Below are 27,292 nucleotides of genomic sequence, written 5' to 3'. Positions count from 1 at the left end.
AACAAATAATTTACAAAAAGTACACACCAGGTCGCGCGAATTCAGCCTTAAAATTCTAAAAAATTTCAGCTTCGCGCAAACGGACACTTGGATTGTTTCCAAAGTGTAGGTATAAGGATAGGTTTCAAAATTTGGTCAGTTCAGTCAGATTTTCGATGTTCAGGTTCATTACGACGAGGTGTAGCTTTGGGTAACTGACCAAGACTGATGAAGACGGGATTGGTGCTTGCGCACAGGTTATGGGGATTTCAGTATCCGATGTAGAAGGTCCGGAAAGGTCGTTATTGGTTGTGATTGTTTGGGCGATTTCTGAAGAGGTACAATTTAAATAACCGAAGGGACAATTTGGTGGTTAGTTGCAGTGACGATATAGGTCGGTCATTCTTTTCGAGGGTGGGGCGGATCAATATACCCCCCCCCCCCCCCCCCTTCAGCCTTCCTCCCCGGTAGCTACTGGCATGGTATCAAGAGTATAAAGTTGAACCCGTCGGTACTATTTTTTTTTTGCCCAATGAATGACCTCCGACGAGAATCGCTATGAATTAGATGCGAACAACTGGTCCATTGGTCAAATTTTATATACCACAAACTTGCGAAGACAGTAATTATCACTTATAAAGTTATTTTTAAAAAAAATTGAATTTGGTCATTTTAACTCTAATTGTGACCATCTTACCCCATATTTAAATTTGAGGACTAAAACAGGAATCATTGTGATGATTAGAGCCTTTTTATACAAGTTGACTATAACCCTTCAAAGCATTTTCCAAAATTACAGGAATTTGCAACAAATTGCAACAAATATCTCGACCTTTAACCTGAAATTGTAAATACTTACATATATTTTGCTTTATTGCATTTGGCCCCGTTTTATACAAATAAAATCAGCTTATATCGCCGTTTTTATTTCTTATTTTTTACAGAGTCGAGAAAATCAGTCTCCAAGGGACGAAATCAAGAAACCCATCACCAAAGAAGTTGTTTGTCCTAATGTAAGTGTTTCTATGATGCCACACACACTTGCAAATGTGACCGACAAGACTTGTGATATAACTTTGATGTCTCCCGCAGTGCATAAAAATAACAATAATTTTCTATAACGGATTTTGTGAATATGTTAATTCTTTACTTTTTTGGTTAATTTTTGACAAAATCAGTAGCAAAATTTTTTTTTATGATCGCGGTTAAAAGTCGACACATTGCTGATATTCGAATTCGATGGCAAATTTCTTGGGATATTTGCAAGGACCAGCGGTTTATAGATTCCTTAAGAACCTAATAACCTGTTGTCCTCGCAAAATAACATTGGAACATGTTTCTTATTTATCATTACAAAAAATGTTAGTTTAGACCATTGTTTTAAAAACATGTTTATCATTCAACAGGGTGTTTCCAACGAAACTCTACCACCAAAACAAAACGATAATTCCAATAACAAAAGATCCTCGGAATCAGTTACAACCAGTCAGTATACAGAGATCACCAACGAAGTAGTAAGAGTTCAAGCAAGAACGCCAGAACCAATTGCACAAGCATATCTAGAGAAAGTGTCCAAGTCTTTAGAAGTAGAAGTTCCAGACGTGGCCGAATGTGCTTCACTAAGACATGAACGTGGGAACGACACACCACGTGATGAAATCGGAATAGATGCCGGTGGTGATGTAGTCAAAACCGAAGAAGGTCGGGGTACAGAACATACAGAGCTCGAATCAGTACCGACAAAAGAAAAGAACGAGCATACAGAACTAAAGGTAAATGAAAATGAGACCAATGCTACAGCAGAAAACATTCAAACAGGTGCCGATGTACTTCCTCATTCAGAACAAAACACAAGTGTAGCAGCTGGAACAGACGAATCGATAACCCGAGGAGATCTTAACACGCCAACTACAGAACCTGACACAGGTGTTACTCAAGATCAACCTGACTCTAAAATAATAGAAAATAATGCAAAAGCTCTTGTTGCTGAAGTGATATCTGTTGCCACGTTGGAAGAACAAGGACATGGCAATAATGTTGAGACCGGAGAAACTACAGCTTCAGAATAGCACAATTAATTTTTCAATGATGTTGATTCGAATTGTGATCCTAAAAATACAATCCTTCTTGTTTGGTATTTTCCTGTGTTGTTATGGAAATTTCGTCTCGACATCCTAGGGTTAGCAAATCCGTAGTACTAGCTGTAGGGGCCGTGTATTCTGAGCAAGCTAATTTCACTCAGTTTTACGATACATTGTTATTCTTTTACTCATCAGTATTTATGTGTACCGCCAGGACTGAAACTAGGGTCTTTTTCCATCAGACAAAAAATCGTGGCTTCCATCGCATTGCTTACCCACCTTTACCGTAGACTTAAATAAAGCGATATATTTAGCATGTATTTTCAAATTCGGCACGAGACATTTAACTCGTTTCGGCACGTCACCCTTTTAGAATTGATCATTTACAGACATCTAGAATGCCAAGAATAATGTTGTTTTTATTTTTTAACTTTGCGTGTAATGATTACCTGGACGATACCTGATTATCTTTATAAAGCCGTCCCTTCCATACTGAAGAATATACAAGAATGCCCAAAAGAGCACACGTGGTCTTTAATGATCGTCTATTTGTAGTAATTAAACAATCATGTTTTTAAGCGGTATTTGAAAGTGGCGAGGGATGGTGACAGTTTAATCGTATAAGGGTAATGCTTTCAATAAGGAAGCTGTCGTAAAAATAAAGTTTATGCCAAGTAATATTCAAGACGATCAAATTCAAATGAAGATAGTTGTAGTGTAGGGAACAAAACAAATTTGCTTGGTCCAATTTATCAAAGAGTCTGCCTTTGTATTGATGTTATATACACCTCTTATATTACATGTACGTCATGTATTAATATATTGGATAAAGATATAAAGTCAAAATCTCTCATCTACTTTCCCTTTTGATATAATGAGGCAGATTTTCGCATAAAAAGACACGAAATAGGAAAAGATATTAACAACAGAATAGAAAAAAGCAAAGTAATAAGTGTCTGTAACTGCCAGAGTTCAGGGTTCTAAGAATGTTAATGCGCACAATTCTGTTTAGTTAATAAAGTTTATTGAAATTACAAATCGTTGAATAGAATGATTAGAATAACAAACAGGTAAGTATACTGCCATAGAAAACATCAAACTTGCTGTACATGTGTGTGCATGCAATTAACTGAAATATACAAATACAAATTTCTGTCAAAGTACAAACATAAATCAATTAATAGATGACAAGATAGTAAGATGACAATACACAGTAATCTAGCCTACTGCTTATAATATGCTAATAATATGACAAAGGCTTTTACAATAGATGTCACAATAACAAATGTAAACAAAACCATATGATGGGAGATAACTCTTTGTGCTCTACATGGGGAAATTAATTGTGGTCCGTTTAATGCCAGAAATGACGGTCCCACACTCTCATATTTTACAAGCACAAATTTACAATGACAACTGACAAACTATGAAATATATAGAAATATTAAATACCGTGTTATTAGACAAATCTCTCCTGAACAAGTTTACATTGTGATGTCAATTAATTAGCTGACAAAAAGCTTAAAATGCTTTTACTGCCAAGGAAAGCATGCCATGGAAAATTCTAGTATGTCAGTGTCTAAGATCAGCCTAATATTATGCACTCAAAGACGACCACAAAACGAAACAATACTGATGCCATATCTCAAATGCACTATTTAGAAACGAAGAAAATAATAATAAAATGGCCATAACATTCCGGCCTCCTAATTGTATATAAATCACAATTACTAATACTATTTCAAAATGGCCATAATAACATACAAAATACAATTATGGATTAAGTCATGATGCCATTAAACATTACAATCTATAACTTTGTGTCTGCCTCTAAAAGTAAAACTAGTTTATCGATAGGTCGATCAAATTCACTGTTCTTAGATTTCACTTTAACAATTCTCACTAAACCACGTTTGTCAGTTTTTACTTCTATTACTTTTCCTAAACACCAGGAATTTCTGGAAACTGTATTGTCCACTAATAATACAATATCATCTTTCTCTAAGTTATGTTTCTGCATAAACCACTTCTGTCTCTCTTGAAGCATAGATATATACTCTTCACTCCAACGTTTCCAAAATATATCTGACAAGTATTGGATCTGTCTCCATTTTCTTCTAACATAATTATCAGTTTTCTGAAATGTTCCTAGGGGAAATGATCCAGAATTGTTTAACAATAACAAATTATTAGGAGTTAAAACATTTAAATCATTTGGGTCTTCTGAACAGAGTGTTAAAGGTCTGCTGTTTATGATATTCTCTATTTCACTGAATAAAGTTTGTAACGAATCATCATTTAAACGAATACACTGTTCCTTCATCAATGCAAATAATAACTTTCTAATTGTCCTAATTTGCCTTTCCCAAATTCCACCGAAATGGGAGGCAGTTGGAGGATTGAATTCCCACTTGAGTCATTCAAAAATAAATGCTTAAGTTTCTGCTGATCTAGTTTTCGAAATTCTGCCTTGGTTTTGTTGGTTGAAATAAAATTTGAACCATTGTCAGATTTCATGGTGCGAACTGGTCCTCGTCTATTTGTAAACCGTCTTATCGCGTTTACACATGAGTCTGTATCCAACGAATATGCCATCTCGATATGTATTGCACGAGATTTTAAACATGTAAATACCTTTTTACAACACTACGTCCTTGTTTTATTTCGTAGGGTCCGAAATAATCTACACCAGTGACGGTGAATGGGGGCTCGTCACCAATTACTCTTTCAACTGGCAAATTTGCCATCTTTTGTTTACCTGGTTTTGCACGATAATGACGACAGGTAACACACTTTGTTACCAGACTTCTTATAGCTGTGCTAGCTCTTGGCAACCAATATCGTTCTCGTAACTTTGATAACATCGAGTTTTTACCAAATTGTCCCACCTTCTGATGAACTTCCTGTAATATAAGCTCGGAAACATGCGAGTCTTTAGGCAAGATAATTGGGTGCTTCATATTATATGCTCAGTTTGATCTCTGCAAGCGTCCACCAACACAGATTAACCCACTTTCCATATAGGGGTCTAATTTCAGTAATGAACTTTCTTTTGTTACATTTAATGACTTTTGAAGACAAGTAATTTCTTTTGGGAAATGCTGATGCTGGATATACTTCAAAATTTTATTTTCTGCATCTTCTAAGGTTTCAAGTGAAAGAATATGAAAGTTATTCTTACTTGGAAATTCTTCTTTAATCTATCAATTCTACCATTTACTAACTCAGCTCTCTTCTCAGGATCTCTTTCTTCATTTAATAAACTGGTATTAATCTGATTTCTTTTCTGAACCCAATACTGAAGATTTTTCATTCCAGTTATCATCCAAGCTACCATTTTCTTCAGTTTGAACCATGATGAGAAGTAATTTAAGATTCTATCCATGATGTTTGGATTAGAATTATCAATATCTGTCGCTGCTGTTATTAGTTGTACTTTTTTCACCTCAATGTCATTATCTTGTAAAGCAAGGTTTAGTTCTGTCACAGGCCATTCTGTCTCTGGTTTCCATAGAAATGCTGGACCTTGTAACCATCTCATATTTGAAGTACATTGTTGACCTGAAATACCTCTTGAAAATTCATCTGCTGGATTTGATTTTGTATCTACTTATCTCCATTGTGAAAGTTGTGAAGATTCTCTGATAAGACTAATTCGATTGGCTACGAATGTCTGAAATCTAGTGGTTGTATTAGCTAGATAAGGTAATACATTGTAACTGTCAGTCCAATAGAATATGTCTGTATCTTGGATAGTTGTTTCTAGCTGCTTGGTTACCATTTGGTTTAGACGAAGTGAAGTTACTGCTGCTGTAAAATCTAGTCTTGGTATTGTTATTCTTTTTAGTGGTGTAACTCTTGATTTTCCCAGTACAAGAGAACAATGTACCTTATCATCTTCGTTAATATGGCGTAAATATAAAGCAGCACCATATCCAGACTCACTGGCATCTGAAAAACTGTGTAGCTGACAGGATTTTACTCTTCCGAAATTACTAGGTTTGTAGCATCTTGATAGTGAAACTTCTTGAAGGTTTGGTAAATAAAATAACCATTGATTCCATTGCTGTAATATATTTTCAGGAATTTCATCATCCCACTGTACTTTTATCTGACATAGATTTTGTAGAATGATTTTTGCTGGTAAGATTATAGGGGCAGCTAATCCTAAAGGATCATATATAGAGCATTTTGTTGATAGGATTCCTCTTTTTGTGGCTGGTTTACTTTGTAGTGTGATTTTAAATCCAAGGGTGTCAGTTTCAGCATCCCAATAGACTCCCAAGGCTCTCTCAACTGGCAAATCATCACTATCCAAGTTCAAATGTTTAAGTCCTTCAGCATGCTGTTCATCAGGAATAGTTTCCAATACATGTTGACTGTTACTCATCCATTTTGATAATTCAAAACCACCTTTGCTGCAAATGTCATTTAGGTCCTTTACCAATTTGATAGCTTGATCTTCATTCGGCACAGAACGTAAGCAATCATCAACATAAAGGTTTCGCCTTAAAGTTTTTGCAGCTTCTTTGTTTGAATCAGTCTCATAATCTTGTGATGTTTGTTGCAAAGCAGATATGGCACAACTGGGCGATGAAGTAGCACCAAATAAATGCACTGTCATTTTGTAGATACATGGGTTGCTGTCAGTGTCACCATTGGGATACCACAAAAACCTCAGGTAATCTGTGTCTTTTTCAGGAACATGAACCATGTAATACATTGATGTTATGTCTGCCATTATAGCTATTTCTTCTTGTCGAAACCGCAGTAAGACGTTGAGAAGTTTACTGGTTAAATCTGGTCCACTAAGTAACATCTGGTTTAAAGAAATACCATGAAATTTTGCGGAACAATCAAATACAACTCTTATACTAGGTTTGTTGGGGTTATATACTTCATGGTGAGGGACATACCAAACATTCTTGTTATTTTCTGTTTTTTCTTCTTCATCAATCTTGATGGCAAATCCTTTGTCTATGATTTTGTTCATAAACACTGTATAGTCTTCTTTAAATTGTGGATTTCTATCCAGCTTCTTCTTTAAATATTTCAACCGTTGCTCAGCCTGTAAAATATTATCTGGTAGTTTAAAGTTTTTAGTTTTGAATGGCAAGCCAATCTCATAGTGTCCACTTTCAGTTTGTCTTAAAGATGAATCCACCATTTTCATAAACCTCTTATTTTCCATACTATTTTCAGGTTTTTCATCTGTAGGTCTTTCAGGAAAATCGAGATTTATTGATCGATGAACCAAAGACTCTAAATTATCTATTTCACCAACAGCATTTACTTGACATCTGTTGACGATAATGTTATTGACTGTGTGGGTTGTATCTGCCTTACGTTGTCGAACAACATTCCATACCCAAGGCTGTTCTCGATGCGTGTGGAGAACCATTTTCTCCTCTGATGACTTCTAATGGTGTGTATGCATCTGCTATGCGATTCTCAATGAGCAATCCAATCTCAGCATCAATTTGAGGTAGTTTAACATTCTTCAGATGTTTCCAATTTGCAACATCCTCTTCGGTTGGAATGAGGTCATGGGTGACTGGCATTTTATCTTTGGTATATACTTTTGGTAGAGATACAACATTCTTCATGTCTAGATCTAAGATTTCAAGATTGTGTAAGACATAAGTTGCCATATTGTATGGTAAGCCCATAGTGTTCAACGTGATAATTCTGCGTTTGCCCATGATGCCTAATTGTCTCATAAGATTGACTGTACAAAAGGACGCACTACTGCCATTATCTCTGAATGCATAGGTTTGTATGAGTTTATTAGCACCTTTAAGACGAATTAGAACAGGAATTATATTCATAGTACATACACCTTCCTCGGCCTCCATAGATTCACTACAAGCAGTGGTTTCTGAATTGCTTGAATGTCTTTCATGAAATTCTTGATCATGTAAAATTGTGGGATGCCACCTTGAACATGTGTCACATTTTAATTTAGTCTTACAGTATTTGATTGAATGTCCTTCTTTCAGGCAACCAAAACAAAGTCTAACACCTTTTAAAAAGACAATTCTTTCTTGATAGGTTTTCTTTAAAATTTGATAATCTGGTAAGCAATGATTTTACAAAATAAACATTCCGCTGCAGTTTTACTATTGTCTTTAGGCCTACTAACAGATGTTGTTAAAACCTTAACCTTTTTGTGACTCTTAAAATGTTTATTCCTATCATCACTTAAAGCTTCTCTGCCATAAGTCGGATCTGTTGCTTTCTTTGCTTCATTCTTCACAAATTCAACAAAATGATGAAATGTAACTTTCTCATTTTTATCTTTTGACGTCTGATACAAAGTTCTCCACTTTTCATGGAACGAATAAGGTAGTTTCTTAATTAAGATCTTAATTAAGCATATTCTTTTTATTTTCTAAAACTTTAACATCTTCAAAGTTTTGAACTGCTGCTTCGCATTCACTGAGAAATATTCCAAAATTATCTAAACCTTTTGGATCATCTGCTGCAATCTTGGTCCAATCCAATGCTCTTTCAGCGCATGTTGCTGCAGTCGCTTCTGGATCTCCATAGCGTTCTTCCATTTCCTTTAGTGCTGCTGGAAAGCCTACACTGGAATCCATATGACCATAACCAGTGATTATTCAATTAGCCTCTCGAGTTGTATAGTAATCTAACAAGTTCATTTTTTCATCAACACTGTCAACAGTACTCGTAAAGTAATTAAATTGTCTCATAAATTTTCTATACAATGTCATATCAGCTCCACTAAATTTCTAAATATCAGTTTTAGGTTTTTTCATTTCTCGCACTACTGACAAAACAAGACTTTCAGTTGTCGTTTCAGAAGAAGTAGATGAATTTAAGTTGCAACTACCATTAACATCAACTGGATTGGGATTTTCATTTTCTTCTAATGTTTTGATTCACTACACTGGCATCTCCAATATTATCATTGTAATCATCATTCACTATTTGAAGTGTCTTTTTCCTGGTTGATTTTCTTTGAAACATAGCTCCATCCATATTATCCATACTATGCTTCACTTCACCTTTTGAATGTCAAAAAAGTCTAACACGTTAATAGAATGTAACTGCCAGAGTTCTGTTTAGTTAATAAAGTTTATTGAAATTACAAATCATTGAATAGAATGATTAGAATAACAAACAGGTATGTATACTGCCATAGAAAACATCAAACTTGCTGTACATGTGTGTGCGTGCGATTAACTGAAATATACAAATACAAATTTCTGTCAAAGTACAAGCATAAATCAATTAATAGATGACAAGATAGTAAGATGACAATACACAGTAATCTAGCCTACTGCTTATAATATGCTAATATTATGCTACTGCTAATAATATGACAAAGGCTTTTACAATAGATGTCACAATAACAAATGTAAACAAAACCATATGATGGGAGATAATTCTTTGTACTCTACATGGGGAAATTAATTGTGGTCCGTTTAATGCCAGAAATGACGGTCCCACACTCTCATATTTTACAAGCACAGATTTACAATGACAACTGACAAAATATGAAATATATAGAAATATTAAATACTGTGTTATTAGACAAATCTCTCCTGAACAAGTTTACATTGTGATGTCAATTAATTAGCTGACAAAAGGCCTAAAATGCTTTTACTGCCATGGAAAGCATGCCATGGAAAATTCTACTATGTCACGTGTCTTAAGATCAGCCTAAAATTATGCACTCAAAGACGACCACAAAACGAAACAATACTGATGCCACGCTTGACTGATAACGATACATTAAAAATATGGAATCTCAAATGCACTATCTAGAAACGAAGAAAATAATAATAAAATGGCCATAACAGTGTCAAATTACTAGTAAAAAAACATGTTGCTATTACTCGTGTATGACGCCGTCAATATTGTCTGAAGATCGCATAGCAACATGTTTCTTAGGTTCTGTTTTAATATTTCTATATCGCTCTACAAAATGATGTATTGAGCACCATTTTAACAGTGAAAATATTTTATTATAGTATTAATTTATTATATAATTTTTAGCTTATTATTCATTATGTATGTTTATGTTTGATATTTATATCCTTTAATTCTAATATATCGTTTACAGGTGTATCAATTAATACACACCTCGGAACGGTATTCCCTTTGATGTTGTCAGCGATATTGGACATAACATCCCAGTGATGACGTCATCAGAGAGTGATATCTGATATCGTCCCTTGGGATGATATCACATTCTCAAGACGAGAAAAAAAAATACATTCTCTTTTATAACTTTATTTTTATATATTGATAACGCAATTAGTAGCATATATAAACTATGTGTCTGTTGGGTTTATGGTACCGGCGTGATTCAAAATGCCACTTATTCCCCTCTTCATGTCATCCGATGTCCTCTTGTAAATTCTAATCCCTGTAAATACATATTAAATTTACATTTAAAATTATACATAGATTGATATTTTGATTTATTGCTGTCCGTTACGATATTATACATTATAGAATGAGCCAACAGCAAGGAAAGACGTGACAAAAAAAATAATACATGTATTTAACAAAAATCGACTTACCCTCCACACTGCAGTGGCCGGTAGCTCCATTATCAGCTGTTCTGGTACACCAGAATTGATGAGTCTTGTAGCAGTGGTCACTCTCAAGGAATGATTAGTCTTATATCCAGATACACCAGCTACTTTGAATAATTCTGGAACTATCTTCTGAATTGTATTATGACCCATAGATTGTTTGCTATACCAGCGGGTATCGGTTGTAATTTTCATCACTTGGACATAATTCCATATATTTCTTATAAATCTCAACGTGACAACGTTTGCCATCACTTGGACATAATTCCATATATTTCTTATAAATCTCAACGTAACAACGTTCTTTATTATTGCTAGCATGATGTTCAACAATTTTAGGGGTTATTTTTCGGTGTTTCAACCCACCCTGAACAGTTTTCGAAATATCTTCTTTGTGACGTAAGAACTGAACACGAAATCAAAGAAATCTCGTAAATTCGTAAAGAGGAATGCAATCCATTTAAATAAAGTAAGTACCCTTACAGCTATTTACCACGGCGTGGTAAATAAAATTAGTCATTTGATATTTATTTCGGCAAAAATTGCTTAAAACTACCCAAATATTCAAAATAACGATTTTGAATTCAAAAACTCATAATTTTTATCAAACAAATAAATGTCAAGGCCGACTTTGAAGAGTTCACGGTTCAAGGTTGAATACTTCTCAATTCACACCTATCTAAAAAGTTCCGCGTTGTATGAAATTTAGTGTACATTCATTTGTTCTTTCGGCAATAGATCTTAATTACAAATCAGTCAAATTTACTTTTAACCTTGTTAATGAATTGGAAAGCAGGCTTATTACAAGTTTATCTATTCGAAATCAAAGGACTAATCTTCCTCAAATGATGGTAAGGGTATTTTGTTTGAGAATGATTTTTGAAAATAAATTCCTGCATTTTATGCATTTTATGCATTATTTATGCTAAATAATTCCCCAAAATTTTTTAAAATCAATATCAATAACCCAAATACAACAAACAATTAAATCACACAGCTCTAATCAAAGGGAAAAAACAACTTTTAGCGCATGTTTACAATGTCAAGGGCGATAACTCAAAAAAAGTTCATCAAAAATGCATCAAGTTAGAACTTGTCCGAGATCTTATCCATTCCAATGATCACACCAAGTTTCATTAGAATCGGTTGAAAACTGTAGCGTCAATCCTGCTCACAAACTTTTTTTTACAAATTTCGACGCATTTTAACAAAGTCAAGGGCAATAACTCAAAAACTGTTCATCGAAAATGCGTCAAGTTAGAACTTGTCCGGGATCTTATCAATTCCAATGATCACACCAAGTTTTATCAGAATCGGTTGAAAACTGTAGCGTCAATCCTGCTCACAAACTATTTTTAACAAATTTCAACACGTTTTAACAAAGTCAAGGGCAATAACTCAAAAATCGTTCATCAAAAATGCGTCAAGTTAGAACTTGTCCGAGATCTTATCAATTCCAATGATCACACCAAGTTTCATCAGAATCGGTTGAAAACTGCAGCGTCAATCCTGCTCACAAACTTTTTTTACAAATTTCGACGCATTTTAACAAAGTCAAGGGCAATAACTCAAAAATTGTTCATCGAAAATGCGTCAAGTTAGAACTTGTCCGAGATCTTATCAATTCCAATGATCACACCAAGTTTCATCAGAATCGGTTGAAAACTAGCTTCAATCCTGCTCACGAACAATTTTTAACAAATTTCGACGCGTTTAAACAAAGTCAAGGGCAATAACTCAGAAACAGTTCATCGAAAATGCGTCAAGTTAGAACTTGTCCGAGATCTTATCAATTCCAATGATCACACCAAGTTTTATCAAAATCAGATAAAAACTGTAGTCTCTATAGTGCTCACAAGAAATGTTGACGGACTGACCGACGGACAGGGGCGACGACAATATACGACCACATATTCATGTGGGCGTATAAAAAGCTATCATGTGAAAATACTGACTTGTTAGTCTTTCATTCAAACCTTTTCCAATTTGTCGTCCTTCACTAACACATGTTGTTTCTCCAAACGATTCTATATTCCTAAAAGTGTTCAGAATTAACATGAACTTCGAAACAAAGAAATAAATTATGTAAAAACCGCTAAAGTTCCTTAAAATTCTCAAGAAAGTGGAAACATGGCCTACTTTTCAACTCGATTCATGCAGCATTGAACAATTTTATTGCACCCAGAACAAATATTTTTTGTTAATCGGACAGTTAAGCCTATTTTTTAACCAATCAGAAACAAGATTTTCTTGGCTAAGCCAATCAGTAATAGTGTTCACAGCTAACCGTTAAAATTTGAGCCTTCAAACTCACGTGTGTCCAGAATTATTCAATATTGATTGTGTTTGACTGTTGTATGTAGTAGAGGTCAGTGATAATACATATATTGATACTTTTTAATTGTAGTATGTAGTTAAGGTCAGTAATGATACATATATTGATAGTGTTTGATTAGTACGTAGTCAGTAAAAATACAGATATTGATAGTATTTGACTGTAGTATGTTGTCTAGGTCAGTAATGATACAGATATTGATAGTGTTTGACTGTAGTATGTAGTAGAGGTCAATAATGATACAGATATTGATACTTTTTAATTGCAGTATGTAGTAGTGGTCAGTAATGATACATACATTGATAGTGTCTGACTGTAGTATGTAGTTAAGGTCAGTAATGATACAGATATTGATAGTGTTTGATTAGTACATAGTCAGTACAAATACAGATATTGATAGTGTTTGACTTTAGTATGTAGTAGAGACCAGTAATGATATAGATATTTAAAGTATCTGACTGTAGCATGTAGTAGAGATCAGGAATAAAGATATTGAGAGTGTTTGACTGTTGTATGCAGTAGAGATCAGAAATGATACAGATATTGATAGTGTTTGACTGTAGTTTGTAGTAGAGTTTAGTAATGATACAGATATTGATAGTGTTTGACTTTAGTATGTAGTAGAGTTTAGTAATGATACAGATCTTCATAGTGTGTGACTGTAGTGTGTAGTAGAGATCAGTAATGATACAGATATTGAAAGTATCTGACTGTAGTATGTAGTAGAGGTAAGTAATGATACAGATATAGACTAATACCACAGTCAAACACTATCAATATAATATGTATTATTACTAAACTTTACTACATACTGCAGTCATACGCTATAAATATCTGTCACATTACTGACCTAGACTACATACTACAGTCAAATACTATCAATATCTGTATTATTACTGACCTAGACTACATTTTACAATCAGACACTACCAATATATGTATTATTACTGACCTAGACCACATACTACAATCAGGCACTACCAATATATGTATTATTACTGACCTAGACTACATACTACAATCAGGCACTATCAATATATATATCATTACTGACCTAGACTACATACTACAATCAAGCACTATCAATATATGTATTATTACTGACCTAGACTACATACTACACTCAGACACTATCAATATATGTATTATTACTGACCTAGACTACATTTTACAATCAGACACTACCAATATATGTATTATTACTAACCTAGACTGCATACTACAATCAGGCACTATCAATATATATATCATTACTGACCTAGACTAATACTACATTCAAGCACTATCAATATATGTATTATTACTGACCTAGACTACATACTACACTCAGACACTACCAATATATGTATTATTACTAACCTAGACTGCATACTACAATCAGGCACTATCAATATATATATCATTACTGACCTAGACTAATACTACATTCAAGCGCTATCAATATATGCATTATTACTGACCTAGACTACATTGTACAATCAGACACTACCAATATATGTATTATTACTAACCTGGACTGCATGCTACAATCAGACACTATCAATTTATGTATTATTACTGACCTAGACTACATTTTACAATCAGACACTACCAATATATGTATTATTACTGACCTAGACTACGTACTACAATCAGGCACTATCAATATATGTATTATTACTGACCTAGACTAGAAACTGCAATCAGGCACTATCAATATATGTATTAGTACTGACCTAGACTATAAATATCTGTATCTTTTCTGACGTCTGGAAACAAACAATTCAGTTAGCTCAAAAGAGTGAGTCAGTCGAGTCTCAGATAGTTTTTCAGGCAATGTAACATTTGTCAGCTTCGTTTAAATTAAATTTCAAAAAAACAAGAGCAATACCTCATATTTGAAATTCCCCATTTTTTTCAATATGGTTCATCCTTGGGCGATGTTAAACATTTGGCAGAACCGCTACCCATCACCAGTTCATTATACTCAACCCTTAGCCATACACTTCTTCCAGGCATTTTTTTTTTGTCGTTTTGTATACGGCTCTTCTCTAAGTGAAACAGAAAAGTAGGACGTTAAACTCCTTGAAAATTAATAATTCCGTCCTGATCTGCCACGAACTGTAAGAGTGTGTTAAAGCTTGAAATAGAACTCTTTTCAAAAAACAAGGAAAATAACTAATTACACAGTTTTCAACACTTTTAATGAGATTTCTAAATGATTATTATGAAATTTTATGTAAATTTATCTAAATTTATCAATAATTGTGCCTTTTACATTTACTAGCTTAAGAACAAGTTATATCGTTAGGGTGTTTTGAGACGAGTCTCAATGAAAGCACTGACCTAGGTCACAGAGCAATATAGGGTTCACCAAGTTTCGTCCAAATCGTTAAGAATTGTGCCTTCTCGAGTATTTACAAGCTACAGACTAAACGCATGTCGAAAGACAATGCCTCATAACAATCAAAACATTGCAAATGTTATGATTTTTCATTCATAATAATCACCCATATGATCATATACTAATCAAATAAGCAATTAGATGCTCAGTAGGATTAGGCTTTGTTGTTTTCCTTGCACTAATAGTCCAAATATAGGAACAGTGTCGACAAATCCTACGCATATATTATCCGCCGCATTAAGTTTATTTCTAGCTTTAGTTTTGATGACTAAAGTGTCGAGGTTCGCTTGGGATCGAAGGGCACTATAAATCCTGAAACTTTATAATTCTTCTCCTACAATAGTTAGTCGCACCTTACACCTCAGGGAATGAAAAGAAACCCACGCTGGGAACCAGGAATATACAGTATTATAGCTTGGAATTTAAAAAGTCTGTCAAAAGTATATCTATATACGAATTGCTGACGTATTCCTTATGGTTCACATCATATAGCGATTGTAGAAATGTTTTGGACTGTGAAATTTAAAATGTTTATTTTATTGTGCTAACAATGTGAAATGTGCACAATATTTATATTTTTGAAACCTAAAAAGTGTGATTTTTTTAAATATTAAAAAAAATGGATGAAATCCCCTAAATAAAAAAAACCTGGTAAAATTTAAATACCACGTTTTTTCTCCATAGACTAACATGGTGACATTGGCCCAATTTAACAAGTTACCACGCCGTGGTATATAGCTGTAAGGGTACTTATGAGTATTTACCACGCCAGTTACTCAGCCAAAAGTTCAACTCTTTGTTATCCATGTGTTCCAAATCATGCTGTATTTTGGGTTCACCTTCCTTACGTTGATTATTACACCATATCGACCACAGTTCAAATGTTTTTCTCGCCCATTTATTTACGCCTCAACGCGTTTTTTGGAATTGCTGTCTGGGCAACTTCCATAATTTCTTCATATTTTGAAGCACAGAAGCGCTGATCTTGATCATTCACAGTTTCTTCTGCATCCGATATATCAGAGGATGTTTTTATCAATACCTGATTCCAAAATACAATCCAAAAATTCTATGCTGGCTGCTATCAATTCTTCGTCCGAATTAGATGGAGGGAGAGTATTTTCTATGATTTGAGTTGCAATTAGCAATTCTTTATCAGATTCATTTGATGTTGACTGCGCGTCCATTTTGTTTGAGCTGTGTCACGTGATATCCATTTTCACGTGCATAACAGTGTTCATTGACTTCATGTAATCTAAAACAACACAAGGTGATATGGAAGAGTTTATTGCATATTAGATTAAAATTCCTTACTAAGACACCAAAGACTTTGTTATCATATACGACAGCTGGTAGTGAGCGTATGTTAACTTGTCTGGCAAGCTATCTTTTTTAAGGCTATACAGACCAAATTTCCTTTACAGCTTCGATTACATGCGCCGCCACTACTCATTATTCGCGCTTACTCACTCCAGACCGAAGTACCCACCGGTTACTTCGGCAACTATCTCAGTGTGCAATGTGAGAAGATGGCGGACAGTGCGAGCAAGTCAAATATTTTGCCATTAAAGTTGCCCTCGGCGATTGCAGGATTGCCATTGCCCGTGTCAAAACTATCCACGAACTTAAAGGGACAGATGGGGCATTTTTGGCGTGTTGATTTTAGTCTTGAATATATGTAAATAGTCTTTAGAAGTACTTGACATGTACGGAAATCGCAAAATTCATTAAAAAATATTTCAAACAAGGAATTTTACTCACTATTTCTATAAATGTGTTTTCTATATATCCCAGAGTATCTTAACATTAAAACGCGGATAATTCAGGACACACGTGGATTTTAAGGCTTAAATTTGGTCTGTGAGCTGTGAACACTATTACTGATTAGCTCAGCTAAAACAAATTCCATTTCTGAGACTAAAGTATGATTGGTCAAAAAAAAAATGAAGCACCTGTCCCTATCAGATGAGTTAGTATCAATTGTATTGCTGTAGTTTAACACCGTGTAAGCGAGTTTCCGCGGAGGTAGAATTGCGTACCTTTATTGTCGACTAAGCATGTGGTGCACTGACATGTTCACTGTTCTTTTCTTCGCAGATTTGGAATATGTTATTTCAAGCACCATCAGTAATTGTCTTCCAGGCAAAACCGCTCACAGAAACACGGCAACCAAAACAGTTTCCTCGGGTAAGCGCAAAACCGTTGTTTACTCGCTTGCACTGCGCATGTCAAAAAATGCTCGAGTAACATAGTCGTGGAAGCGTGGCGAAAGTAATCGAACATGTACCTTCAGAATGAGCCCTGACTCCAACTGAGAGGTTGGAACTCTTCTCGGTCAGCTCTATCCAGGGGGACCTCTGTGACTAGTGTTACCAATGGTATATTATCTAGTAGTATAAGGTTTTATAGGAGATACTCTCCTATTGATTATCTGATCTAGGTCACAAGTAGGGACTCTGAATTTCAGCATTGAAATACAGTGGTGTAACCTATATTCGTGCATATAAGGATTCAAGACCTAATTTCGTCGAAATTAGGAAAGCAGAATTTGTTTTATGTCTTAGATGTTTTCTCAGATATTCTATAAAATAATTATAATTGGTATGTTTCAATTTTCTTTAAGAATCCCTCACCTAGACCTATATTTCATGAGTAACTAACTCGACAACGGCTGCAAAATGCGTCACCTATTTTCGTGTATGATGTTTGATCTATAAATAAGTCGAGAAATACACTTATCTTTAATACTATTTCATTATAACTAATGACAATTTCTTTAAAGAATAATGATTTAAAAAAAGAATAGTGACTAACAAAATAATTCAAGTAAAACTAAGAGTGATTTATTGCTAAAAGTCATTGAAACAACATAATGTGGCCCAGATTGTGTTCCATGGAATGTTTATGCAGACACGGGTTCCGCTAGTTTGTCACGTGACTTCGTTCACTGGAATATATCGACTCCCAACTGAAACTCTGAGATATCAGCATCCGCTGGAAGCGAACGTTAACTTGTCATCTACCAACCAAACGCCAAACTCGGCGACGAAGGCAAACTATATATAGTAGTACTAGTAGTAGTAGTAATCGAACTGGGTGGTCACGTTTTAATTGAGCTGCGAAATTCAGCGAACCATAACACTTTACTTAGTTACCTAGTTGTTTTAGTTTGTATTTTATAACAATTTAAGGACAGTTTTTACGTTTTTTAATTGGAATAATAGTGGAGAAATAGGAACTAACTACTGTTTTAGTTACTGATGTGTATTTTTTATTTAATCTGAATCGTTAATTATGAACCTAACTTCATCTGAAAGCTACGTGAAGTCATGATGGCCGATCCGAATTTGAATTCTCAAACGGAGAAACTAGAAGAGAGAAGAGACAGACTGAACAGCACAAAAAGACCCTAAGATAGCAACTCAGATTCACCAGACGAAGATAACTGCGATAAGAAACCAAAATCGTACTCTTCTGAAGACAACTATGATAGATAGTTTAAGGAATTGATGAAAATGGTATCATGTCTAAGTACACAAATAACAGCTACCCATTCACAAATGCCAGATAATAAGTCAAGAGAAAAGAATAGAAGAGAAGGTTTCAAATATGATTGACAATAAGCGAGGTTCATATTGAAAAGTTGGAAGTGAAAGTTAAAGACAATATACATGAGAAAGTAGGCCAGGAAATTAATAAAGTGAAATTTGAATTTGATCAAAATTTGAAGGAAATGTGTCAATGCAACCTTATAAGCTGGTGATTAAAAATCTCGATGATAAGAACGGAGAGCAAAACCCTGATCTTTTACTTGGAAAAATGAACGAACTCACCGTTGTTAATGTGTCTCATGTGAAACTACTTAATCAAAAACACTCAAAAACTCAAAGTCCATGGCCAGGTCTTGTGACGATAACTATACAAAAACACGATGACATCAAGAATATTATGAGGCAGAGCGGATCCTCGAAGAGTCGCCAAAATGTAATAAGTGTGCGTAGAAAATTATAAATCACTAGATGAAAGAAGGCACGAAACAAATTTGCGAGAGAGATTTTCTGAGAGAAATTTGAAAAGATAAGAAATTCACAATTAAAGCTGGAAGACTGTTTAACAAAACGGAATGACGCCATTTAAGACTCGGTCTATGGAACTGTTGTGGATTCTCATCAAAGCAGTACGTCAACCTAGAATTCAGACAAAAGGTTGAATATGGCGATTGTGACATTTTAGGAATTTGTGAAACGTTTTTAACCAAACATCAAGTTTTAAATTTACCAGGATACGAATGGCTTGGAAATAACCGAAAGACGCAGAACAAAAAGTCTAAACGAGGCAGCAATGGAGTTGGTTTCCTGGTAAAAGAAAATCTGATCGGTAGACGCCTGAGGGCTCAACTAGAATTAATGATCCTAGTACATTCTTTGGCTCGCTTCTTGAACAGATATACTGTTACCAGAACATAGGAAATATTCAGGTTTTCGGTGGTTTTAATGCCCGATGTGGAGATATATCTGACGTGATCGATGGGGTGGACAATATACCACCACATGACATTATAGACAATATGGTGATTTATTCACCGACTTTCTGACAGTCTCAAATCTTACAATGCTAAAAGGAAGAACTGGTTCGCAAGACTTCACTTGTATCTCTAAAACGGCCGATCAGTCGTTGACTATACGTGTGTGTGCCCCACGAAGCGTTATACACATTAAACACGAGTAATTTGCGATGAAAACAATGTTCAGGGTTCATACGACAAAATCTAACAGCTGATTCAAGGGCACATGGAATCACGTATCACAAGTCGATACAAGGACGTGGGAAAAGTGACAAAACATAAGTCTAAATACAAAGCCTACTGGCACGGAGCTACAAGAGCAGTAGAATAAAGTAAAACTTTATGAAAAAGCTTGGCTTAAATCCAAAAAGCATTGTGAAAAAAGACGTTAAAAGCCCAATACTGTTTAGAACGAAAACCCCCCCGATCAAAATCCCGACTTTAATTATCCTATAGAAGAAGTCACTCGGTCTGTTAGAGAGTTGAAATGTTAAAACTCCAGTGGTTATGATCAAATACCAGCAATGGTGCTTAAAAACGATACTGCGATAACAATTCTGCATAAATCACGTGCTCCCTGCTTTGAGTTGGGTATTGTATCGGATCAATGGACCAAAAGTGTAATACAACCTATATTCAAACCAGGAAGCTATGATATACTTAACCCAAATAACTATAGGAGGATTTCTTTAATTTCACTGCCTAGTACAGTTTATTGTAATATATGAAATAAGAGAATTAACAAATGGCTTGAATGTAATGACATCTTATCAGATTACCAAAATGGCTATAGAAAACGTCGTAGTTGTGCAGGTCATATCTTTTCACTTTTTAACGTAATTAATGAACGCAAATTAAGCAAGAAGTCAACATTTATATGTTTTATAGATTTTAAAAAATGTTTTGACTGTATAAAACGTCCCCTTTTATGGCATAAACTAAGATAGTGGACCACAGCCATATACGCCCACCACGGCATGCGGATGGTAAATATTCCAGATTTTTGGGCAAGGGCAATAACTCTGCTTCTAACGGTCGAAAATAGCTAAAATATTCGAACTTGATATTCATTTTATGTATACACATGCCGAATTTCATTTGATTCCATCAAAAAATCTAGTTTTTAGAGCGTTTACAAGCAAATGTTGACGGACGGACGGACCGACGGACCTTCGTTTCATGAATATGTATGCACATACTGAATTTCATCTGATTCCTTCAAACACTCTAGTTTTTAGAGTGTTTACGAGCCATTAATGTTGATAAACTGACGTAAGAGGCCTAAGTCTTAAAAAGCCTTAAATTTAATCAAAAGTAAACTAAACTTTCTCAAACCTTTCGATTTAGGTCCAATAACATATATTTTAAGTTTCATCAACATTGGTTCAAAACTAAGAGATTTTGGGGCAAGGGCAATAACACTGCTTCTAACGGTCGAAAATAGCTCAAATTCGAACTTGATCTTTGTTTTATGAATCTGGTTTTTAGAGCGTTTACAAGCAAACGTTGACGGAATGACGGACAGGGGTGCCGACAATATATGTCCACATAGAGAGATGAGGGCGTATAAAAATGTACTGGAATATCCGGTAAACTTTTAAATGCTGCTCAATTATTGTATAACAACAGTTCTAGTTGTGTCAGAGTAAATAATAACTTATCTCATTAGATGCAGGGGTTAAGCAAGGATGCTTAATGTCACCGACATTATATGCTATCTATATAAATGATCTTTTCTTTTCTTTAAAATATACTTTTATATCTAGTTTCTTGTTTCCAAGAAGTTCATACTATTTTCAGAAATACTTGCGGTCAGTTTTACAGAAGGGTGGTAGTTATTCAAAATTTCGAAAAACTCCCAAAAGTTTGCCGAAGATAAGTGGTGAAATACTTGCATTTGTCATATTTATTCCCTTGACACTGGGTTTAAATTTTGAAGGTCGCACGAGTATATTCCCCAAACTAACCGATATTTTTTAAAGCTCAGAATTTGTGGTATTTCTTAAGAAAATGAATATTTGCCTTGTCTTCGTACTTTAAAAAAAGTATGAGTTTGTGTCGAGTACTCTGCAGAAACGGTAATAGTTACAGCAAGATTAGCAATGCATTGGATCTGCATATTCGGTGTTTTAACTAATGAATATAAATTGGAACAATTTTGCAAAACGGATAGTGGCACGTTGCAAAATGTGCAAAAAGTAGACAATTGACTCTAGAAGGCACAATTTTGGAGAGATTTTGCTCGGGTTTTCAGTTTTAGAATTTCGCCCGAATATCTTATATGATAGCAGTTAAAAAAAAATCGAATTTTTTAGCAGAATTTCGCAAAATTTTTCATTTTCTCGGCTATGCGTCCGACTGATTTGAAATTTCTGATGCCAAAACAGATCACAACAGAAAACAAATCGACACAATCAAAAATTTGCATCACATCCGGTTGATGCGAAATAAGGTGCTAGCTTCCGGTTGACCCACTTTCGTTTTTTATGTATGAAGGTCACTGAAACTAAGACTAATTAGTAGATAGCGTTATGACTTTAAAATACAGAGCCATTTACTAGACACGAAAATTGATAAGTTGGCCGCCATTTTGATTTTTCTGAAATTATTCAAAACTTTATTCAGAGATTACTTCTTTTCCGATTTTGATGATTTTGGTGTCAAATGAAAGAACACAAAAATTAAAGAAAACTCTAGGAAGCCGATTTTTGAATTTCGCTCTTGCTTGTTTTCAATTTCAGGTTCGAAATTTGAAGGCTCATACTAATTAATAGATAACTAATAATAATGAGTTTGCATCTTTAAAGCCTTCTAACAGGTGACTTGATTTTGATTTTGATTTATTGCAATCAGCATTTACATGTACAATACAATACATATTGCTATAGCATAAGTTATATAACAATTAATTAACAAACAAATTTTGTAGAATGTGTAGAACTGTGTAGCTTATCACGGAGAACAGATTCAACGAATACTAAATTATATTGATATATATTATATACAAGAACAGTTGATAGATGACTATAACTTCTCAAGATATTGTTTTCGTTTTTGCCACGAATAGTAAATATATCTTGACAGATTTATAATAATAGTTTCAGATTTGTTTTTCATAATACTTTGAAATTTATAAATTGAAAGCCAACTCCAACATCTTGGGAGGAACTTTATTCTTATAACTCTATAAGCTGGACAGCAAAATGAAATTCATTTTCTATCATATTGGTGTTACAACAGATTCAGTTAAATATGCAGCACATTCATAACCTTCGTAATAAGAAATGTATGATTTCAGTTTTATTTAGACACTAATTTTTGAATACCAGTTTTGAATATATTGATCACGTACTCTTTTCTGTATTGTTGTGAAGTTAAATGATTCTAGATTATATTGGCTTTCCCAAGATAGAAACAGTTTTTAAAACCTATATCAGAATCATGTTTCAGATGTTGGTATAAATCATATAAAATACCATCTTTCTTTGAAACTATTTTTATCCAAAATTTCAATATGCTTTGAGTTTGAATAACCCATTATGGGAATCGTCCGAGCTCCCCCAATAAAAAACAAATTGGCGCCAAGTTTGAGAGGTTTAGGATTTTTCTAATAAATTTTTTATGCACGTTTTCGATGATTGATGTATCACAGAACCCCCATATTTCACACCCATAGTTTAATATCGGTGCTACAAGAGAGTCAAATAAATGACACATAACATCAATTGCAAGATAACAGTTACTGGTTTGAACAAACAAACAGTTTAAAGCCTTTAGAACCTTTTCGGACATTCTTTTTTGAGCATTCTTGGATTTACCGTTTCTTTCTAATAAAACTCCTAAATAAACATATTCGTTCACTACTTCAAGTAGTACCTTTTTGAAAAACAACTATTTTAGTTTGGCAGAATTGATCTCTAGTCGCCATTGTATACAGTATGATGGAAATTTATTTAAGAGTTTTTTTTAGCATAGATTCAGATTTAGCAAATATCACCATGTCGTCAGCGAATAAAATTATGTATAATAAATAAGTATTTAGTTTGAATAATCCTGTCGAATAACGTAAAATAGTGTAAAAATTCTTCAATATCATACATAAATACAAGAAACATGAGTGGGGATAAAGGTTCCCCTTGTTTCACGCCTAAAAGCTATCGAAATAGTCCGAAATTTCACAATATGTCTGACGCAAATTTTTATATTTGAATATATCGATTTTATGAGACGAACAATTTTTGTGTCAGTTCCAAATTTCCATAATTTATGGAGTAGTAGACTTCTATCTATATTATCAAAACATTTCTAATTATTTGTATCAAATATGTAATTAAAGAGCTTAGTTACAATAGGGATCAAAATGGCACCACTATCTAAGAAGAATTCTGGTGGAATACCATCAGCACCACAACTCGTTTCAACTTTTTGATTGGTTTTGTACCCTCCTATTCGGTTATACGCGTATTGAGGCTATTAGCATTATTATTATCATTCTCGTATTGATTAATATATTGACTGATATATTGTTCATTTTGACCAAATTATGTTGGTATGTTACCTAAGATTTTTTGAAGGTGTTCGTATAAGTCTTTGGCCGTAAGTGTTGATTTTATTCTGGTATTGTTTTTGCCATTTGGCGTAGACCAATATTCCTTAGGGTTATTTTTTGACAATTTATTCAGTCTACTACCAAAGTCTTTAGCAAATTTATATTTTGACCGTTTTTTTACTTTGTTATATTTATTTCTTGCTAATAAATATATTTGTTTGTTACCGTTTGATTTATGTCTGTTATAAACGTTTCTAGCTTTAGAAAATATCGCCTTTTCTTGACTTAACAGAGATAGAGCAATAGTATTTTCGGATTCATAATGCCGAGATCCTGAGCTTTCCAGTGATATATAACATGTATGCCTTACATGCAAATTCAAAATCCATACACTTAACATGGTGTAATTACTGTAGTCTAAATACGCTGTCATCGGTCTGTCAACTCTAATTAAAATGAAAATGCCTTTTCATCTTAAAGACACACTCCCTTTTATATTTGTTTAATATGTTTTATGTCCAGTTATAATATATAAATAAGCTCTAGGCTGGATTGAACCCTGTTATACTGTAGTTTCAGTAAGTACCTTAAAGGAATAACCCCACTTAAATTCCCACTTAATTTGCCAACTATCTTATTTCTTATCTGAATTTCATCAAACTTTGTATGTGTATAATCCAATTCTAAATTTAATGGTAATTTTGAATTCTTGTTGTACACATGCGCATTACCAACTTTCTTATTATTGTACGAAATTCATCAAACTTGGTCTTTATTAATTGACAAACATTCTCTTATTCTTAGTCAATATACTTAAAACTCCACACACTTACGCATATTTGCATTTAGAGATGCAGAAAAGTATTTACATCAATGTAATTGCAATAGATTATCTACGTATGTACATGAAAGTCGTAACACGCCCTGCATCAGTACTGTTAATAGAGCAGTTCTAGTTATAATTTTTGCAAATGGGCCATATCTATGCTGTTCTTTTCTACTCCCAGAAATGTCGTCTGCAATCCACTTCAGTTAATGGAAATTGTGAGACCTGATAATCTGTATTAAGTGACAGCCTGTAATCCCATCGTAATTAGCTAATTACAAGGTAATTATTAGTGATGTTCCGATTGTCGGCGACAATCGATTATCGGTCGTTGAATGTCCAACGATGTTACTAATCGATTCCCAACTGAAAGTCGGCGACGCCGGCAAACGATATATAAAAAGCTAGTTTTGTTGTTTTTGTTTGTTTTGTATTGATAATAAAAAAAAAATCATAAAAATAAATTAAACTTAACTTATGATTGACTGACTAAAACATTGAGATTCTGATAATTCGTCACACCTTAGATTAATTTTTCTCGAGGACTAGTCTAAGATTCGGCACAGAAACAAATGAGGCATGATTGTTACTATAATAAATAGTATCGTAGTCCCAGATTGTTCTGAATAAGGTATTAAACTGAAGTGAATAGCAGAAGACATTTTGAGGAGGTAGAAAAGAACAGCATAGATATGGCCCATTTGCTAAAATTCACAACTCATCATTTAACGATCGAAATACGACACTTCTCTTTGTAACAAAATAATAACAACTGATAAATATTCATTTTCTTAAGAAATACCGCAATTCTGAGCTTTAAAAATTATCGGTTAGTTTGGAGAATCTACTCGTGCGACCTTGAAAATTTAGACCCAATGTCACGGGAATAAATATGACAAATTCAAGTATTTCATCACTTCAAAAATAACTTTGAAAATATTACGAGTATAAGAAAAGCCATTATTAAGAAATATTATAAAAAGTGGACAAGTCGTGTAAGCCTATGTGAGGTAGTGTCACTGTTGTGAGAAACGGCGACATTACCGCTCAATATTATGGTGTCTGCGTTATGCCAACTTGTTTTTTTTTTCTAGTCCAGACAAGATTTGCATTATTTACAGCGACAAATTTTTCAGATCTACTTGAGTGTCAAAGGGATGTGCATCGCATGGAGATTAGAATACATTGAGGTTAAAGAAAGGCCACTACAACTGTATTTATTTTTAAGTATTAAAATTACAATTTAAGAATCAAAGTTATTTTTATAACACCATTGTCTAACTTTTATTAAATGTACTTTATTAATTGCAAGACTTGTACATCGTTAAAAAGTGCTAATACTACAAACATTTTTAAACTGCTATGCAATTTTGGTTCATAGAGAAAAAAATGGGTTTGCAAATGAAAAAAGTAATTTGTTTTCTCAGAGTGTTGACTAACAGTGTAATTACCTGCATCAAACCTGTCAAGCCATAACAAGCCATACGTCACTGACATTCGAATTAAAAAAATATCATAGACGACTTATTTGCTTAGTTAGAAGTGGCAGCCTACCAATTGCCATTGAAACTGGACGATATAACAAGCCCCCTACTCCAATAGAACAACGAAAATGCATATTTTGTGATAGCGGCGAAATAGAGGATGAATTTCACATTTTGATGAAATGTACCATATGATGCTTATATGTTATACTTGTTTCAAATCTGACCCTAGTTTTAATATTATATCTGAGCTTCACCTGTTTACTTTTATAATGACTGTTGATTCTATACAAACCGACCTGGGATGTTATTTAACAAAGATGTCGAACACCAGGAAGCAACTCATAGGTTCAAATTAGAAGTAAATTTAGGTTTTGATTAATTTTCTAATAATACTTGTGTACGTTTCATTTCATTTCGTTTCACCATATTGTATTACTGATATTCAATTAGTATCATTATTGTTTTAACATACCGTTCATCATTGTGTTTACCATAATTTACTACTGTTATTCAAGTAGACT

The 27,292-nt window shown here is 34.0% G+C and overlaps 3 protein-coding genes across 3 annotated transcripts; 2 read left to right on the top strand and 1 right to left on the bottom strand.

Annotated features, from left to right (window-relative positions):
- Positions 1 to 239: 239 nt before the first annotated feature.
- On the top strand, positions 240 to 2,488 carry LOTGIDRAFT_233777 (hypothetical protein; the record flags this gene model as incomplete). Its single annotated transcript, XM_009060598.1, has 3 exons — positions 240 to 317; positions 924 to 992; positions 1,386 to 2,488. The coding sequence occupies 3 exons, from the start codon at positions 240 to 242 to the stop codon at positions 2,046 to 2,048; spliced, it is 810 nt and encodes a 269-aa protein (XP_009058846.1). The 3' UTR covers positions 2,049 to 2,488.
- Positions 2,489 to 10,419: 7,931 nt separating this feature from the next.
- Positions 10,420 to 10,879, bottom strand: LOTGIDRAFT_164111 (hypothetical protein; the record flags this gene model as incomplete). The annotated part of the gene is made up of 2 exons (XM_009060597.1): positions 10,420 to 10,455; positions 10,613 to 10,879. The coding sequence occupies 2 exons, from the start codon at positions 10,877 to 10,879 to the stop codon at positions 10,420 to 10,422; spliced, it is 303 nt and encodes a 100-aa protein (XP_009058845.1).
- A 9,779-nt stretch (positions 10,880 to 20,658) lies between these two features.
- Positions 20,659 to 20,823, top strand: LOTGIDRAFT_98243 (hypothetical protein; the record flags this gene model as incomplete). The annotated part of the gene is made up of 1 exon (XM_009060596.1): positions 20,659 to 20,823. A coding segment is annotated over one exon (165 nt), but the record flags the coding sequence as incomplete, so codon positions are not given.
- Positions 20,824 to 27,292: the final 6,469 nt, after the last annotated feature.

This window comes from Lottia gigantea (assembly GCF_000327385.1).
Source record: "Lottia gigantea unplaced genomic scaffold LOTGIsca_43, whole genome shotgun sequence".
NCBI lineage: Eukaryota > Metazoa > Mollusca > Gastropoda > Lottiidae > Lottia > Lottia gigantea.
The sequence above is the reverse complement of the archived record's forward strand: the minus strand, read 5'-3'. Positions and strand labels throughout refer to the sequence as shown.